At 37.2% G+C, this 19313-nt stretch overlaps 1 protein-coding gene across 5 annotated transcripts in view; it reads left to right on the top strand.

Moving 5' to 3' along the window:
* The window catches only part of STAT4 (signal transducer and activator of transcription 4), a 91190-nt gene that overhangs the window by 58204 nt on the left and 13673 nt on the right, over positions 1 to 19313 (top strand). For all 5 annotated transcript variants that reach the window (XM_019740778.3, XM_019740781.3, XM_019740777.3 and 2 more), the window contains 9 exons: positions 334 to 412; positions 1830 to 1915; positions 3385 to 3536; positions 5158 to 5316; positions 5983 to 6075; positions 9384 to 9443; positions 9734 to 9751; positions 9841 to 9934; positions 11777 to 11821. In XM_019740778.3, the coding sequence (XP_019596337.1) occupies positions 334 to 412; positions 1830 to 1915; positions 3385 to 3536; positions 5158 to 5316; positions 5983 to 6075; positions 9384 to 9443; positions 9734 to 9751; positions 9841 to 9934; positions 11777 to 11821 (786 nt within the window). The remainder of the gene's footprint in view (positions 1 to 333; positions 413 to 1829; positions 1916 to 3384; positions 3537 to 5157; positions 5317 to 5982; positions 6076 to 9383; positions 9444 to 9733; positions 9752 to 9840; positions 9935 to 11776; positions 11822 to 19313) is intronic.

Genomic DNA, 19313 nt, shown 5'->3' with positions numbered 1-19313 from the left:
TACAGAATTATATGGAACTAAAAGGGAAAAGTATCCATATTCTCAGGTAAGAAAAAAGCTATTGGTAGCATTTGGAACTAATTGAGAAATGCAAGGCATAATGCTGAAAGATTTCCAATCACGAAGAGAAAGTGGAAGAGCAAATTCAGTCTGGTTCTTCCAGTGTTACTCAACTTTCATGGGAATTAGCGTTTTAGGAATGTAGGTTCTATACAGTTAGTCTAGGATATTACTGGGAACGGGAAGCACAAACAGTGTATTTTGAAATTGATGATGTTTCGTTGACACGCTTAATTGAAACAACTGAGTCAGTATGTTTTCTTTTGTAAAAAGATGACAGAACAAGACACCAAATATTTAGAAGACCTGCAAGATGAATTTGACTACAGGTATAAAACAATTCAGACGATGGGTAAGTTTTTGTTTCATCTAGAATTCTACATAGGGATATAAAAGCAACACGACTAGGGTTTCTTCTTTACTGACAGAATTGATAAATTGATCTGCTTTTCCCAAGTGAGTTTTTTAGATTTTTTGAAGGGAGGGTTCAGGAGAGGAGTATTTATTTTGCTTCCTCCTTTTTTTGTTTTTCGTATAAATATATTTTTTTACCAACCAATTCTAAGTAAATTTTGAGAAATGACCCCTATTTTGGCATGCAGCTCCCCAATCTAAGAACATTCTCCTATAGAAGTGAAATATCATTATTACAACTATGAATAATAATAATAATTGCCTAATATGATCAGGAAATTACTAATATCATCCCTAGGTGATTTTTTAATATAATTTTGAAAAATTATAAAGTAGAAATGTGATTCACTGTAGGAAATTTGGAAAATAGACAAAAACAATAAAAAATTAAAAATCACACAAAATTCCTCTGTCTACCAATAAACACTGTCAAAAGTTAGTATCTAGGAGTTAGTGAATTTAGGAATTAAAACAACCCAGAATGACTCCTTGGAGATCAGGGTTATTTTGTAGAGAAATGTGGCACAATGTTGCTCTGGGGTATCTTTTTCACAGTTACACAAGTCAGATCAGCATTCCCAATCTTCACTTTTCATAGACATGAGTGGTTGGTGGGAACCATCACTTGCTATATACCAATCAAGTTCAATGTTCACATTAAATAATACAATTTTTATTGTACATCTCCCATTTAAGAGGATAAGTTTTTTGTTTGTTTTGTTTTTTTTTTTTTTTTTTCAGTCAGAGTTGTTTTTTTGTTTTTTAATTTGCAACTCTTTCCCACTTCTAGCTTTACTGTGAGGCTAGCACATTTTGCAAAGAAAAAAGGGCAAGCAAGGAATTTAGTCTTTATTATTAGTTCATGAGACCAAGTAGATAAAACTGTAAGTCTACCAGGCAGTTTCCTAACTCCTGGGTGTAAGGTGGAGCAGGAAGGGGTGGATGAAGGCAGCAGGAAGAGTCAGCTATGATTTGATGATGGACACAAAGAGAGGCCCCATTCCTTTTCTACTTCTGCCAACCAACAAGGGTTACTGTCAATGTAGAGGTAGCTAATAAGGAATCCATACAAAAGCTTTTTTACCTCCTCTATCCCCACTTCCAAAAGGAACTTGGTCTGAAGAATGGTCTGCTCTCAAAGTCTTTAAAATAGAGAGCTCCTCTCTCACGTGCTTTTGTTTGGATGTAATCCTTCCTGGCCAAATAAATAGACTGATAGCCACCTCATATCTAATGGCCTCATTTAGGCATTTGCATCTCAAGATCTTAGGAGGTTGACTGCAGCAGACTTTGCTTTCAGGACAGAGAATTTCGTCTTGGAGAGGACTCTAAATCTGATCTCTTTTCCTTCGCAGATCAGGGTGACAAGAACAATGCCCTCATGAGTCAGGAAGTTTTGACTCTGCAAGAAATGCTCAACAGCCTCGACTTCAAGAGAAAGGTTAGTGAAGAACTTTAACTTGGGCTTATGCCTGTTTTTCTCCTTTTCTTACATCTAGTCCTACTGAAAAGAATCAAGCTCTTAGATTTCGTTTGTTACATTCATGCTGAATGAATAAACGGCAGTGTTTCCAGGAAAAGTACCATATTGTTTGCCATGTTTCTAAGTTTACAGAACTGGAACTCTAGATCTAGAGTCTATTTATCTTGCTTATGTGGTACATTTACTGTAGCAATCATTAACACCAAGGTGAACATTTTACCCAATTTTTATTGCCGTTATTTCAGATATGACTGTTTTAGTTGCTGTACTTAATATGGTGAGATGGGTTCTACTACATACGTATAATTAAAATATTACTTCATGACTACCAAAATTTTCTTGGGAGAATAAATGTTCCAGTTTCTATGCTGCAAACGACATTGTGTTAAGTAATTTCCTAGATTTCAGAATAGTTTATTGACAACTGAATATGTTCAATCTAACCTCCTCCCAAGGAGAGGGAGACCTTTTTTTCTGGCTCAATGAAATATTTTAAAAGAGGGGAAACATCTCTATTTAACTTTTCTACCTCTCGAAAATAAATGCTGTTGAAATTTAACCAGTCACTGATAAATCAATATTTTCAAAAGTTCGGCTCCATTTTGTATGCAGGAATTTGTGTGAGCACAAATAAGTGTAAAATTTATTTTACCCTAAATCATAAACTTGAACAGTTACATGTCAGATTTTAAACATACAGATAGTTAATCCAAGATAAACTAATGTTTAATGCATAATAAATCTGTACTATATGTTTTATGCATACCATCTTATTCAACTTTAGAAATAAGATTTTAAGGAGATTTTAACCTTGGAAATAATTTGGTCTAGCCTCCGGATTGTACAGATCAGAAGACCAAGTTCTAGCAAAGTTAAATGGTTTACCTAAATTCGCATAGTTACGGCAAAGCCAGGGTAGAAATTCACATCTTCTAATTCCTATGCCTTTAAAAGTTATCCTTCATTCACTATGCCTCCCAAAACCCAGATAAAGTATTAATAAAAACTAACACAGAAAGGCTCAAATTTTAATCAATACATTTTATAATAAATGTATAAACATATTTATAAGACTATAAATTCAATTTATAAATGCCTTTTTTAAAAGCAGATATATGGCTTTATGACTGACCACAAGGTTCAATATTGTTACAAGAGTCACAAATTCAACATATATACTAAATGATGCTATGAGCTATTAAGAGAATAGTAACTGTAGTCATGCTGTTTTCTTCATGACTTTATTTGATTGTAATAATTGAATTGTTTGAAAAGGCAGTTCTGTGGTAGTATTTGGTGAAATATTTGGTCAAAGTTTTAACTAAGCCTTTACCTCCCATGTCAGGTAAATTGTTTCATAGGTTGAATTGTGAGTGACTTTGGTTGTGTCTCATGAAAATCTTTTCAGTAGTCATCTTTGTTTTTAGGAAGCCCTCAGTAAGATGACACAAATAGTAAATGAAACGGACTTGTTGATGAACAGCATGCTAATAGAAGAGCTGCAGGACTGGAAGAGGCGGCAGCAAATTGCCTGCATTGGAGGTCCGCTTCATAATGGGCTCGACCAGCTTCAAAACTGGTAAAACGCATTGACTTTAGTTTCCAGTGAAAACCACAGGAAGTACAAAACTTCAGTGTTGTTCAGCCAGAGCATGCAGGCTGAGACCAGAACTTCAGTTCATTCAGCTTATTGATGGTTTATAAGCAGGGGGCAACTCTACATTTGAAAACATAGATGTAATTGTATACACGTTCTTAATTTTTATTCCTTTCAGGAGAAAATGAAAGCATCTCTAGAAATCCATAGAATCTAGCACAGGAATTGCTTAATTTTTCTCATCTACCAATCTTGTAAGACTCGTGAATTTTTGAAACCAGCAATAAATAGGCTTTCTATAAGAAGTACTAGCTTCAAAAGCTTGAAAAAAGATATCTCAATTTTTAAATGTGTGTCTTAACATGTCAGAATTAAATATCAGTTTGTGTTGTCAACAAAGCAATTTATTTTTGTATTTAAATGAAAAATCTTAAATGGCTAATACAACATGGCATCTCCTCCCTGTGTATGCACACATACAATCCTACATGGATACAATCCTCTGTATTAGAGAAAAAACATGTTCGTAGGGTTTTTTTCTTCATCAATGCAAAAATAAAACTTTCTGATTGAAAAAATTAGAAAGTGTAATGAAAAAGAAGAAAAATGCTCAGCTGAAATCTAAATTTGTTTTCAAAGGGAATAATTCAATACAATAAACATATGTAGTCACTGGGGACACTTGCACTAAAAGTTCTGCTCTGCCAGGCATACGTCTCAAAAAAAAAAGTAAGGGATTGGGCTCTTTTTAAAACATATTGATTTTTCTTGGGGAGATACATTGATTTTCTAACCTCACTGTACTCTGTTATTATGAAAACAAGATAAACAACAAAGGGAGCAATAAAGAACTTAGCAGATAGTGGTGCTCGTATCAAATTCAGTGTGGCATTGACAGTTCTGTCCACAGTGTTATGTGGGGAATAACCTTTTTCGTAGAAAGAGCTGCTGTCAGGGCCAAATGTTTTTATCAAGTCTGTTGAGACATTCTGCCTCGTCTATAGCTGGAGGTTCCTTCGGTGTCCATTTCAATCTTCCTCCTCCCTAGACTTCTGACCCAAGCTCCCACCTCCATTTCCGAGGTGAGATCACCACATAGTGAGTGAAATTCCAAGCAGATACCTTTCTCCAGAGATCTCCATGGATAGTTTTTGGCTAATACCTAGGGCTTATAAAAAAACATATATGAGGGGAGGGAGTCCATTTCATATTGGTTTTCTTCTTCAGTATTTTTATACATAACATTTTTCACATCATGTATTTTTAAAGTTTTAAATTTGCTCTTTCTTTGTCTTTTAGTGAGTGCCAGATTCTTAACATATGTATGTTTAATAGCCTTTTAAACAAAAGATGATTAAAAAGGAATTTCTTGCCTGTAACTGAAGGTATATATTAGAAAACCTTGAAAATATTTAACATTATATTGTGCATTTTAGAGAAAAATCTATTAAGGAAAAAACATAAAGAACTCTCATTAACCTTTTACAGAATTAAATGATTAATTAGTTTAATATTTTAATAGTTAATATGTTAAAAATTTTAATAGTTAAAATGGTAGATTAAGTGGAAAAACTATCTGCAATTTTCATTTGCTGTTCAATAGCTTTACACTGTTGGCAGAAAGTCTGTTCCAACTCAAAAGGCAATTGGAGAAATTAGAGGAACAGTCTATCAAAATGACATATGAAGGTGATCCCATCCCGATGCAAAGACCACATCTGCTGGAAAGAGTCACCTTCTTGATCTACAATCTCTTTAAGAAGTAAGTGTTATCCATTTAAATGCCTCGTGGTAGCCTCAGTCTTGTGGAGTTGCAGGGACACCCAGCCTGGTTTGGTGTTAAGGTGAGAAGGTAGTAGCAAAGTAAACAATGAACCTCAGGGCAAAGTGACTAAAACTCCAGAGAGTTCCAAAAACGTTTCTATTCTTCACTATTCAACAATACTTCCCTCCGCAACTTGACTTAGTTTTCCATGAACCAAGCACATTACCCACCTAAATTTCATTTTCAACATTTTGGAAAAGAAGATTTCAAGGATTTCTTAAGTACATATCCAAGGAATGAAGGGTGGAGACTAGTATGTACCAGAAATCCTAATATCTAGTTCAAAAATGGCATAAAATTAACTTTCTATTTTATGTTTAGTATGTTAAAAATAGACTGGGGCTTTTATTCTTGACTCAATTGCGACAATCAGGAATTAATTATTATTGTTACTTAGGGACACTCTCTAGGCATTTCCCCATCTCCTGGTAATTATTTATGAGACGTCTTTGGAAAGATTTGAGCTTAATGGAGGTTTGACTGTCTTCTAAGTGTAGGAAATTTGGACCTTAGAAGAGGACAGCATCCTGTTCCTCTGCGGTTTTCAGCCTGTCAATATTTTCAGTGTTTTCAAATGACAAGCTTTATTTCCTTTTAATCTAGCTCATTTGTGGTTGAACGACAGCCATGCATGCCAACCCACCCTCAGAGGCCGATGGTACTTAAAACTCTCATTCAGTTCACTGTAAAACTAAGGTAGGCAGAATGTGTTCTAACATTTCATATGTTTATGGAGCCACAGACATGCATAATTAAGACTAATTTCTCTCATTGTGACATTCATTCAACTCTTCTTTATTGAGCGCCTCCTGCATGCCCAGCTCTAAGCTGTGGTAAACATGTACAACAATGTTAAAATGAGGGCCCTGCTTGTACAGAGTATGACAATGAAGATGAAGACATGAGGGATATTATCATGAAAGTATGAAGTCACAGCACTGGGCAACATGGGATTAATTGCTGAAAAGGTCGACTTGAGAGAAGACTGAAGAGACTGGCAAATAGCTTTTGGTCACCGTGAGGAAAGGCCTTAAGGGAAGAGCAGAGAGGGGAAGGGAGAGCAGGATTGCAGGAGAGTAAGACTCTAGAAATAATGACTTCCTGGATCTGTTGTCTAAGCATGGGGAGCAGGAAGAGAGAGAATTGCGAAGACAGAGTAGGGACAGATTACGGAAGTTTCTAAACATCCTATCCAGGAAATACAGTGGCACATTCTTCCCCCGTGATTACCCAACAACTAGTTTATTGGATTTTCTGCAAAAATGCTCAGCAGTATGTTTTTCAGTATATACTTACTATGTACCTGAGTTAAAGATGCACGATTTTTGTGTTATTTTTGCTTTATCTATCTATTTGATCCTTTTTATTAGCATGAGAAACCAAAATGTATAGTTTTCCCTAATGACACTTAAAATAAAGAGTTTGAGATCAAACTTTCAAAGATTTTCATTATGCTTCAATCTTCAGGGCCCAAAGTTTTAAATTATTAATCACTGAGTTCACCTCTGAAAAGCTGAATTCCAGAGTACAAGAGGCAAATGTGCTGTGGTAGATGGTGATTTAGGGACCCGTGATATAGTCTATCATTATTAGAACTCCATTTTTATTTTATTTTATCTTATTTTATTTTATTTTATTGGGGAAGGAGAACAGGACTTTATTGGAGAACAGTGTGTACTTCCAGGCCTTTTTTCCAAGTCAAGTTGTTGTCCCTTCAGTCTTAGTTGTGGAGGGCGCAGCTCAGCTCCAGGTCCAGTTGCCATTGCTAGTTGCAGGGGGCGCAGCCCACCATCCCTTGCAGGAATTGAACCGGCAACCTTGTGGTTGAGAGGATGCACTCCAACCAACTGAGCCATCCAGGAGCTCAGCGGCAGCTCAGCTCAAGGTGCCGTGTTCAATCTTAGTTGCAGGGGCGGAGCCCACCATCCCTTGCAAGACTCGAGGAATTGAACTGGCAACCTTGTGGTAGAGAGCCCACTGGCCCATGTGGGAATCGAACCGGCAGCCTTCGGAGTTTGGAGCACGGAGCTCCAACCGCCTGAGCCACCGGGCTAGCCCCTTATTTTATTTTTTGTTGTTTTGAGGTATAATTGACATACGATACTGTGTAAGTTTAAAGTGTATAGTACAATGACTTGACATACATGAGCTATTAATAGTAAAAACATAAGTTGCAATATGATTATCACAATAAATTTAGTTAACATCCATCACTGCAGAACTCCATTTTTAACGGAGAGGTATTTGTCTTCAGTTTGCATTTCCAAAACCTATTTGAAATTCTTGATTATTTCCCTTGTGTGACTTTTGCACCAAGACTTAAAAACCAAAAACAAAAGGCAGAGGCCAGGTTCCCTTTTAAAATTTCATGATTTTCAAAAGTTGTTTATTCTTCATCCCCACATCTCTATGTAACCCAGAAGATAGTAACAGTAAAGAGAAATAGGATAGAGGGATGGTGGACATCCTACTTTTCTACGAGGTACCCCCACAGATGATATGCTAAATCTAAGATGCTCCCTGGGACAAAAAGAGAGATGAGTAGGGATTTCTCAGAAAAGAGTTCTGAGTGAAAGAGTTCCTTGAATGGGTACCACCTTGCATGTTGTTTGAACTAATTGCAAGAGGCAAAGACCATTAGTCCCTCATTTGGGTGTTTTGCCCTTTCTTCTGCCTGACTGTTGAGTCCCCGTTTTTCTTCTCTGTACCCTGTTCCTCACTATCTTAATAGATGATCCTTTAATTAGCATTCAAGATTTCCCTTAAACCCCTCTCTACCATAGCATTGCATCCTTCTATTTCAAAGGGAGCGGTAACATGGGACTCCCTTTAGTTGTTACATCTTACAGTGAATCAGATCCTTCCTGAAGTAGGATAGAGAGATAGGCAGAGAGGGAAAACATGTTGCCTTATTTCATGTGACCTCCTCACTGCTCGCTACCAACAGCTACACACATATATTCCAAACCCTAAAACCAATCCTGTGCTTTGTACAGGACTTTTAAGGAACTTTTGCTTCATTCTACCCACCTTTTTGCTTGGTCTTTCTATTACCATGATTATATTTCTCTAACATCAACCAGTTGCTTATCACTATTCTCTATATTCCATCTATTTGGCTGGACTTTTCCCTTTTATGTCCACACTTCTCCTTCCACAATGTTCACTATGCCAGTATCCCAATACCTAGGGATGTACTGGATGTATTGAAGAGCTCAGGATATGCTGAGTGAATGAACAAGGTTTGGGATGAGTGCATGAGTAAATGATTGAGTGAGTGATTAAATGAGTATTTCTGAAACTGGACTGAACCTACAGAAAGGGTATATCAGAGGGTACAGCTTAGAGGAGTTGGCAAAAGCAAAAGAAAAAAGGAAGTGCTTACAATAGAAGAAGAAATTAAAGAAATTATTATTTTGACCTTTAATCACTTGTTTGTTTGAATTTAGGTCTTTTAAAATTATGAACATTTTTGCTGCTACTTAAATATAGTATGTTTAAAAATTGTAAATGCATTTAAATGGGAATTTTCCATATTCTACCAGAAGCCTAGTCTCTCTCAGTATTTTTACCATAAAACAGTTATCATCAAAGCATTTAGTTTTCCTAAGCTTACAGAATGTATTTTATAATATGAGAATAAAATGGGGCTATATTAATAGACTTGCAAATGACTTTTTTTTAACGTATACATTTAACCCAAATTTGGGCTTCAGCCAAAATATATAGCTATTTTTCTGACCTAACCAATGTATTACCCAACACACATCAACTGAAGCAATATGGAAACACTTCCCAAATGTTTGTCAATACGATATTATGTGGCTGATGTCAGTATTAGTAATATGGAATTTGACATTTTAAAAACACACTAACATATAACTGGAGATAATATAATTTGATTCATATGTATATGCTATAAATATGTTTAAAACTTTAAATGTAAAAAGGTTTTTAGCACTTTTAATTTTTACATTTGATTCTTTATTTATGTGTCTTTCCAGACTACTAATAAAATTGCCAGAACTAAACTATCAGGTAAAAGTGAAAGCATCAATTGACAAGTAAGTACAAAATTCCATTTTAAAACATGAAAGTGTAAGACTTTTTTTTTAATTGTCCTTATTTTATAGAATAATTTCAAACTTTTAAATTCAGTTCTCTAATATTACGTATTGATGTAATTCAAATATTTGACTTTGAAGTTCAAACATTTAACAGAACTCCAATGAAGACTTATTTTAAAATTTAACTATAAACTCTTAATTGAAATTGTATATACTATTCTCTAAAATATCATAGAAAGTTTTTACTATTAAATAGCTCATTTTAAATAATCCTCTTGGTTTTACAGGAATGTTTCAACTCTAAGGTAAGACATTTATTTTAGAATTTTTTTTTGCTGTTAACGTAAATATATATTACCTGAGACCATGTAAATAACTAAGATTTCTTCTCTAGCAATCGAAGATTTGTCCTTTGTGGAACTCATGTCAAGGCCATGTCCATTGAAGAATCTTCTAATGGGAGTCTCTCGGTAGAATTTCGACATTTGGTGAGTAAATTAAACAGTAAAATTATACAAGCTTTTTTTTTTTTTTCAAATCAGGCACATCTTTACTCGTGGGCCTTATAACTCAATGTATATTGTTCCTTAGTGTTTCTTATGTGAGGTTAAGGGCCATATTGAGAATAAAACATGCTATCACTGAAGAATTAAAAATGGTAGAAAGAACACTGAGCCTAAACTCAGAAGGTCTGAGTTCTTAACAATGGTGATGTAGTACCTAAATATATATAGGCATTGGTCAATATAGTTTGATGATAATGGTAGGTGATCTGTCTTGTAATGGATAGACATTCCTGGTCTCATTTTTTAAAAATCTTTCCAACAAATGATATTTAATAACAACATGTCTGGCTAAAGACACTTTCATTTTAGGAGAATTAGCTTGGGGGTAAATAGGATGTTCCTGGGTATAACAGTTGTACAGTTTGTCTTGGCATGTCTAGAAAGCTTCTGACCCAGCCTCATCCTGTTGCTTCTTGTTTTTACCACTTCCTCTTAACCTAGAGTTCTCATCCTGCTTTCTTTCTAATTCTTTGCATAGTTCTTAGATTCCCAAACACCCTACTGCTTTAATTGCCGGAAACATGTTACTCATCTGGTTTGTTAACACTTCAAAAGTACCTCACCTGAATGTTGGGACATCACTGAATTAGCCTCAAAAGATCTATTTTTTTTTTAAGTTATAAAGTTTACATTAACAGAAAGATATCTGCATACACAAATTAATGCTGGTTGTTTTTGTTTGTTTGTTTGTTTGGTCTTCAGTATTGAAGAGTACATTTCTTTTTAACTGAATCCCTACCAGGTGAGACTGCTGAATAAATAAAATGTAATGAGGAGTCATTTATTATACATTCTTATAACGAGCACTTTTTTGGCTTAGGTTTAATTCCTATCCTCAAGGAATTTTTAATAATGGGCAAGGTTTGCTAATAAGTAAAGCAGTAAGAGGCCTTGAACTTAGAGATGTCTGTCTTCCAAAAAAGTCACATGGAAAAGGAGGGACAAGGAACATACCAAATAGTGGCTAGCTCTTTATTCCAGCATGTATAATATATAAAATAACAAAACCTTAGATTTTGCAGGTTTCTTCTAGTCACAAACCATTTTCATATATATTATCTTCTTTAATTAATAACTTTAATCACTTTTTAATACAAAAGTAAAGGTAGAAAATCAGACAAGCAAAATTTTTAAAATTAAAAATCATTCGCAATCCCACCACCCTGAGGTAACACTATTAACATCCTTATTTTTGTTTTCATTCTTTTTTCTTACATATATCTCTATACATATACTTTTTAAAAGTGCGGTCAGATTGTGCATACTATATAACGTTCTGCTTTTTTAAACTAAAGAATCCATATCATGAACATTTTTGTGTCAGTTAGTCTTCTCCTCCAATGCTATCTAGTACTTACTTTGCCATTTGGCACCCTGCCCTATCATTTACTTTCCTCTCCTCTGGGTTAGACTGGGTTTCACGGGGACTGGGTATCTTCACAGCTTAGCTCAGATGATTATTTTCTAGGTACAAAGAGTGCTAACTAAATTCTAAAACATCCCTGCATTATTTCCCTTTTCCAAAATATTGTCTTAATTTTATGCCAAATTGCTTACTTATCTCAATGAAAGTTCTAAACTTCACCATGAAGTGAAACAGGAAGCTCCTTTCTGTTGAATGTGGGCAGCTCTGTCAAGTTTCCATGAATTAGAAGACATCTGGGTTACTGTCAAAATTGTGGCCAAGAAAATCACCGTAATATGCACAACCAACTTGATATTTAGCTGATAATGCTTCTCTATCTATTCTTTTCTTTTACAAAGCAACCAAAGGAAATGAAGTCCAGTGCTGGAAGCAAAGGAAATGAGGTAGGAATTTTCTCTCCAACAGAATTTTTTTAGGAAATAATTCTGTAATACCCCATTTTTACAAAGCTCTTAAACTGTCCTATTTATATTTTTATATAAAGTCAAATTCATATTTCTCTGATTACAAATGTAAAGCTTGATAATTGCAGACAGTATAAAAAGTTTTGCTTTTAAAAGGAGGAAATAGAAATTGCATATAATAACACTCTCCTAAGAAAACAACTATAAACATTTTTGTTCACATCATTCTAGACTTTTATCTATGTACACATTACTTTAATACACACACACACACACACACACAGAGTTTCATAACCTGCTTTTTTTTTGCGTAACAATGTAAGGTGAACACCTTTCCATAACCTTAAATTCTCTTGGAGAACATGATTTAAATGCATTGTATTGCATTTTACAGGTGTTCCATACTTTCTTTAGTCAATCCTCCATTATTACAAAATATCTTTAAGTCACTCCTTTCTTACAGAGGATAAGAAGTCTCGAACATCATAACATATTATGTGAAAATCACAGGTGAAAAACAATCCTATTATTTTATGGTATCAATTACCTTGCTCTCATAGCTAAGGTTTGCATTTCACTGAATGAATTGAGTAACAGAACAAATGGATGCAGTCCAAGTGTTCACATTTAAGTCAGTAAATGATACAGTGGTCAAATCCTGGACTTGGAGAGCATCAATTTAGTTTGCCTAAATACTAGGGCATATGTCTATGCTCTACATATTTAGGATCAGAAAACCTGGGTTTCAGTCCATTCTGACAGTGACTGAAATAAGACCCTAGCAAATGATCTCTTGGAGAAATATTGCATTTTTTTTTTCTTTTAAGAGATCAGGGTAGTAATGCCCAATGCTCTCGGCTCAGAGATGCTGCATATGAGGCCTTCTACACAATGCACTTATAAAGTGCATTGGTTCATATGGATCCAATCTCCTGGCCTTATACCTCACAGCTCCTGTGAAAAATGTCTTTGAATTATTTGGGAGAAAAAAAGCACTTTATAAGTCCAGCATTCAACTATGATCAATATAACCCACCCCACAAAGCCACACAGATCCATCACAACAGGTTTAATACTCCACATTTTTCCTTCCAAGAATTCTTCATTCCCTTAATCATGTCTTAAAAATCATTTACCAAATATCACAGCTCCACCAAAGATGAGCTAAACTTTTCTCCCAGGGAGGAAAGTCTTAGGACAGAGCTTCAAACAGGTCTCTGTAAGCCAGATATCACATGAAAGGAGATTTTGAGATTAAGGATATTCTAATAAACCAAAGAAGTGGGAATTATTCTTCCTACCTTATAGAAATCCATAAAGGTTTTCCAAATTTCCTAATTGAAACATTAGCACATTATAAATAAAAGCCCATTTTACCCATCTCACTGGAATTTTGGCCAGAGTTGCAAAGAACATTTCATGCTGCGTGACACCTCTGAATAGTAGTTACTAAGTCTGAACAGATTAAGCACAATGCTTCTGAACTTTTTAAAAATAAAACAAATAAAATGGGAATAAATCTAAATAGCTCAGCTCTTCAGGACATTGTCATACTCATGAATGTAAAATCAAAATCTTTACTTGGATATCCCTAGAGATGGAAATCTAAGTAAATAATCTTCTACTAAGGAAAAACTAACCAGTCATATTAACACTGTCTACTTATATTAATTTGACTTTATTTCCTCTTATTTCCCAATTAATAGCAAAAGTGTGCAGTCAAATCGGAATGATTCTATTTCTTCCATTTTTTTCAAGTTTGCCAGTTCAGGACAATTTTAAGCTATTCTTTGAGCTCCCCCTGTTGATAGAATTTTAACATGACTTTTAGTTACGTTTAAAACAAACCACAGACTTGAATGTTGTTTTATGTGTTACATGAATTGAAAAGTCACAAAATATATAAAAGTGAGCTCAGCAAGATGAACCAAGGAATCAGGGGCTTGGCCAGGCAGTGGAAGGAACCAAAGGAAAGTCAGGAAAGAGCTGGGGGATATCTGGTGATATCGTGGGGTTAATAACATGATGAGGACAGGGATTATAGTAACCAAGTTTTCAGGAAAACGGGAAGCTAAGATATGATAGCCTCATTTTTGAATTTCTAATAGTAGCTGTTGCATATCTGTGAGTACCTGCATCAGAAGTTCACAGCCCGACAAAAATTTACTTAACAAATCCTCGTGTGGCATTTACTATATACTGGGTACCGTCTGAGAGCTACACAGACATTGATTTATGTAACTCTTGTGACTTTGCTATGAAGTAGATCCTATTAGTACATTACTTATTTCACTTAGGGAAACTGCAACACAGAGGGGTCAGGCCAAGACTCAAACCGTGGTTGTCACGCCCATGCTCTTGGCCACTATGCCTTGTTGCCTCTGGAATCATCAAACGTTCCCTGGGAGAAGCCACGCTGGTTGGCACTCCTCTTTGACCCTCTCCCACCCTTTTACCTGATCATGCCCCCTCCACGTGCTGGGATTCCTATGAGAGAGATCTTTGAGGGTTTGCAGGTAGTATGTCATCTTTTCCTCTCTGCTCCAGCTGCTGGTGCTATTAAACTCACCCACTGCGAAATCATGTACCTACCTTGCACCAGAATCCTTACAAAGTTTAGAAGGAATTTAAAAGAATGCTTCCTCAGACAATGTTCTTGACCTCTCCCTTATCTCCTGCGTGCAGTGGTGGGGTAGTGGAAATAGCATGGTGTTGGGCTCTGCGTCTTACAGGCAGAGGACCTTGCTCAGGCCACTTCCCCTCACTCACTCCCAGTTTCCTTATCTATATAATGGGGATCATGCTACCCTGCTCTTCACAGGGCTGTTGGGAGGACCAAATGAGATGGTGTATGTGAGTCAACTGCAATATGCTGTGCAGGTGTCTATTACGGCAGTTCCTGATCCCCCTCCAGGCTGCCCTCTCTGTAAAGAGCAGGTATTTACACAGGTGGGGAAATAGCTCCAAAGGTGGTATCTGACCTAGGACCACCTGGTCCTCACCCACCAAACTGCTTTGCTGCAGACCCTCCCTTTCAAGGGCTCCTGAGCACATCCCTGTTACGGCCCCAGGTCCCTGAAACCTCGGAATACCATGTTTGTATGCCCCTTTTGTGGGAATCGCATGTCTCAGGTTCCTACCCACCCCTCTCTGTTCCCCGCCCCCCTCCACCCCACACACAACCTTGGGTCCTCAGTTCTACTTTTCTGCTTTTGTGATTGTGAGAATTTGGGTGGGATACTTATGAAATGATTGAGAATATCCCAAGATATCAAGAATGATATTCCCATAAGGTCACCACCATTCCAAATCTCCTTAGAATTGCAGCACTCCATGGTTCTTTGACTCTGAGATTATCCAAGAGGTGACCTGTCAGGCAGCGGCCAGTTGGCTCAGTTGGTTAGAGCACAGTGCTCATAACACCAATGTTGCCGGTTCGATTCCCACATGGGCCAGTGAGCTGTGCCCTCCACAATTATATTGAAAATGACTTGACTTGGAGCTGATGGGTCCTGGGAAAACACATTGTTCCCCTATACTCGCCAATTAAAAAAATTGTTTTTTTAAATTAAAAAAAAAAAAAAAGAGGTGACCTGTCAGGATGTACAGGGGCTCCTGGCTGTAGGATTGGGTGAAGGGAGAAAGTTGCATTAGCCCCACACCATGCCCAGAAGACCCCAAAGAGGTGCCTTAGGGACTCCTTTGGATTGGGGGTTGGTCTGGATACCCCATCCCTGTTTCAGTCAAGACACCTTTATTTCATATACACATATTTTACAGATTGGAACCCAGGTGGAAAATTTCCTTTCAAAAATATGTCAAGGTTAAAAATCATTTTAAAACCATTGGACTAGAACATCTCTGAAGCTCCTTTGACTAAGATTCTGTAACCCTCATAAGTGCAACACAGGGTAGGGTTTTTACTTTTTTTTTACAAAATAAATTTAACTTTAAGAATTTGCTTCGGAATTTCACAACACCCCTTGAGGAATCTGTAGATATGCTGTCACAAAATCAAGGTTAGCCATTTCTGCCTTTCTCCCACCTTTGTTCTTTCCTTGGAAGAGTCACTATGAAGAAATAATTCTATCACCTAGCAAGTGGCCAAACTTTGAAGGCATCAGTCTGTCTCTATAAAATAAACATCCCCAGGGAGCACACTTCCCTAGAGGTCCTTATCTGGAGGGGTCCAGCTACAGAGTGATTATTGAAATGTGGAAACTGTTTGAACAGGGAAGCAGGAATTGCAGTCTCTCAAGTTTGCTCTTTGTCAGCAGGCTTCAACTGATGACAGTTTTAGCCACAAACTGAGGTGTTAGGTAATTTTGTTTATGTGGTGGGAAGTCATGAAGCACAAAGAAGCTATTAGTAAAGCCTGAGTGACTTGCGTTTCATTTAACAAAATAGCCAAACAGATGTTCTTTCAAGGTTCAGTGTTCTCAAACACAGATACACTTCTCACACTCCAACTAGCCCAAGTATTTTCACAGGAAGTTGATTTCCTTCTGAACTAATTTAAGTAGTTGCAATGCTTTTTTAAGAGAGACATCAATACAAGAATAACACTAACAATGTGGACTTTTTAGGCCACACTCTCCATACAGTCCCCTTATTTTATGGGCTAGGAACTGTCATTTTACATTCATTTCCTATGATCCTGTGATTGAGATTCATCTCTCTGTGATTGTATCATTATTTCCCCTCTTACTGTTTCCCAGCATCTAACTCAGTGTCTAGCCCGTGATAGGTACTCAATAAATATTCGTCAAGTGAATGGAGTATTGTAATTGTGTTCTATTCCACATAGTTTTCCATGTACAATATTATTGTAGATTATGGCCTGTTAAGAGATAGGCAAGAAATTTAAATGAAAATCATTCTTATCCCAGTCATATTTACTTAGCAGAGGTTTCCCTTCAAGTCAAAAGCCATAACCACTTGTTAACACATTCTAGGTTCCCAAGGTGTACATACTATTAGACAGTGAGCAGAGGAAACAAAAAAGAATATGGTGGCATTTTTCCCTACCTTTCATTAGGTTGTGTATTTTTTTTCTAGATGGAGCCCTGCTCAACTTGTTCAGCCAGTTTTCCAGTTTCTTAGCAGATTATCCAATGGGTACTTTTCTTTAGAAGTACAATACAGTTAATCCAGTTATAATATTCAGTGCCGTATAAGTGTCATAAACATGGATATTTTCAATCCATAATCATCCCAGATGATCGGAATGGCTTTTAATATGGTCATTAATGGTACATCTTACCTATGATATTTTCCCAATCTGTAAGGAATGGATCCTGGGAATGTGAAATTGAATAGTGTCTCTGGCTTACACTGCACTGATAAAGTAATAAAGTCTGTGAGTGATGGCCATGCAAGCTTTGAAAGTTAATGATGCTTCCTTTTGCCAGAGCTGCTTTTCTCCAGTCATGTGTATTGTATGCTAGCTTCCCTGTTGGATCTCATTCTAAATGTGCCACACAATTGCATCAGGGGTTTTAAGTAAACATTAGAAATTAGTTTGAATCACTGAGATCTCCCACCACCCACATTCCAGATCAGTAAAGTCATATCTAGAGCATGAAGTCTTTTTCCAAAGTTAGTGGACAATCCTGAGTGTCATTGCCCTGTGTGTGGAGTCTGGCTTTCTCAATCGAACTGGTGACCGTGGTGTTATGAGCACTGCGCTCTAACCAACTGAGCCAACCAGCCGCCCACTGGCAGCTCAGCTCCAAGTCAAGCTGTTTTTTGTTTTTACTCTAGTTGTGGAGGGTGCAGCTCACTGGCCCATGTGGGACTTGAACAGGTGACATTGGTGTTATAAGCACTGCACTCTAACCAACTGAGCCAACTGGCAGCCCCCTTTCTCACACTTTTGATGGTGAACACACAGGTGCCATAACCCAAAGATCTGTGGCAATTACCCATAATGAATGTTCATATCATATGTACTACTGCATTTAATCACATAAATTATCCTATAGAGGCTAGAATCAGGGAGAGATGGGACTGCATACTCAAAAAGGCTCTGTTTGGGGGCTGGCCCGGTGGCTCAGGTGGTCGGAGTGCCATGCTCCTAATGCCTAGTTCTCCCGTTCAATTCCCACATGGGCCAGTGAGCTGCGCCCTGTACAGCTAAGATTGTGAACAACAGCTCTCCCTGGAGCGTGAGTGGCTGGCAGCCGCCCAGGGGAGTGCAAGGCTCATAATACCAGTATGGGCCAGGGAGCTGTGTCCTACCCAACTAGACTGAGAAACAACAGTTTGAACAGGAGTGTGGGGTGGGGGCAGAGGCAGAATAAGGGGGGAAAAAAAGGCTCGGTTTGACTGTCTTCCAGCATACCAATCTGCAGAAAAAGATTTCTGTGGAGAAAGATTTCTGTGGGGTCAAGGCAGTGTATTCACCTAGAGTCCAGGACTGCAGAATTCCCAGCCCCAAAGACTTCAAGACTATTTCCAGGTCCTGTGTGGGCCTCTTCTCCAGGTTTACTCTCCCAAGCATAGGTGTCACTCTTAATGCAAACATTTCTAGGCACAAGCACGGAGGCCTAGCAGACACACCAGTCACGCAAGGCCCCTCACAGAGGTGGAAAAGAAGGCAGTGGGCAATGGTCCAGGATGGCCACACTTTCCCCAGGCCACAGTGTTCCAGTGGGACTTTGAGGAGTTAAAACCTGGCCGATCAGTTCATGTGTATTGTAAGCTTAGATGTCAAGGCTTGGCCATATTTTAACAGTTTGTTAACTTGATTTATAATGGTTAAATATTTAGACATATGGCATGTGGATCTCCATCTGTGTGCTTGCCTCAGGCCTCTCAACTGTTCTGCATAGGCTTGTATCATCCTGCCATTGAATTCAGTCAGAATGTGAAAGGCACCCATTAGTGAACCTAATATTGTAGATTCTCCATTTGTTTGTGCTTTGCGTAGCGTAACCCTCTCTAAGGCAGTGAGATTTTCTATTGTTTGAAAAATGTGTTTTTTGTTTAATTTGGTGCCTAAACACAAGCTGACTACTTCATCTCATGATCAACCAAAGAAACAGCTATGTATGTATGTATGTATGTATGTATGTATGTATGTATGTTTGCATTTAAACATGGGAGTGGGGGAATGAGGGTGGGAGGACTATTTGGTGTGTTGAATGTACTGGGAATAATTTTAGGGGTGGGCTAAGGGATTTTCAAGGAGAATTTTCATTAGCATAACTTTGTACTAACCCAGTAAGAAGCAATCTTACTTGAGTGAATCTAACTACCTGCAGGAATGTAAGGTACCACAATGATCTAACCCAAGGGAGAGAGGAGTTTTTAATTCTCTATTAACGTCTCAGTAACAAATCCTAAATTTAACATTCCTCATTGTCAATAAAACCTTCCACGTGTCATTGTTATTCATGTCATCATATTAGAACTATTTTTATTATTTGAAATTTAGTACAGATTCTAACTTGTTCTGAACACATATTCA

The sequence above is a fragment of the Rhinolophus sinicus genome, chromosome 17, assembly GCF_057876585.1.
Source record: "Rhinolophus sinicus isolate RSI-liver-muscle chromosome 17, RSI-T2T, whole genome shotgun sequence".
Lineage (NCBI taxonomy): Eukaryota > Metazoa > Chordata > Mammalia > Chiroptera > Rhinolophidae > Rhinolophus > Rhinolophus sinicus.
This window is presented reverse-complemented; position numbering and strand designations above follow the sequence as displayed.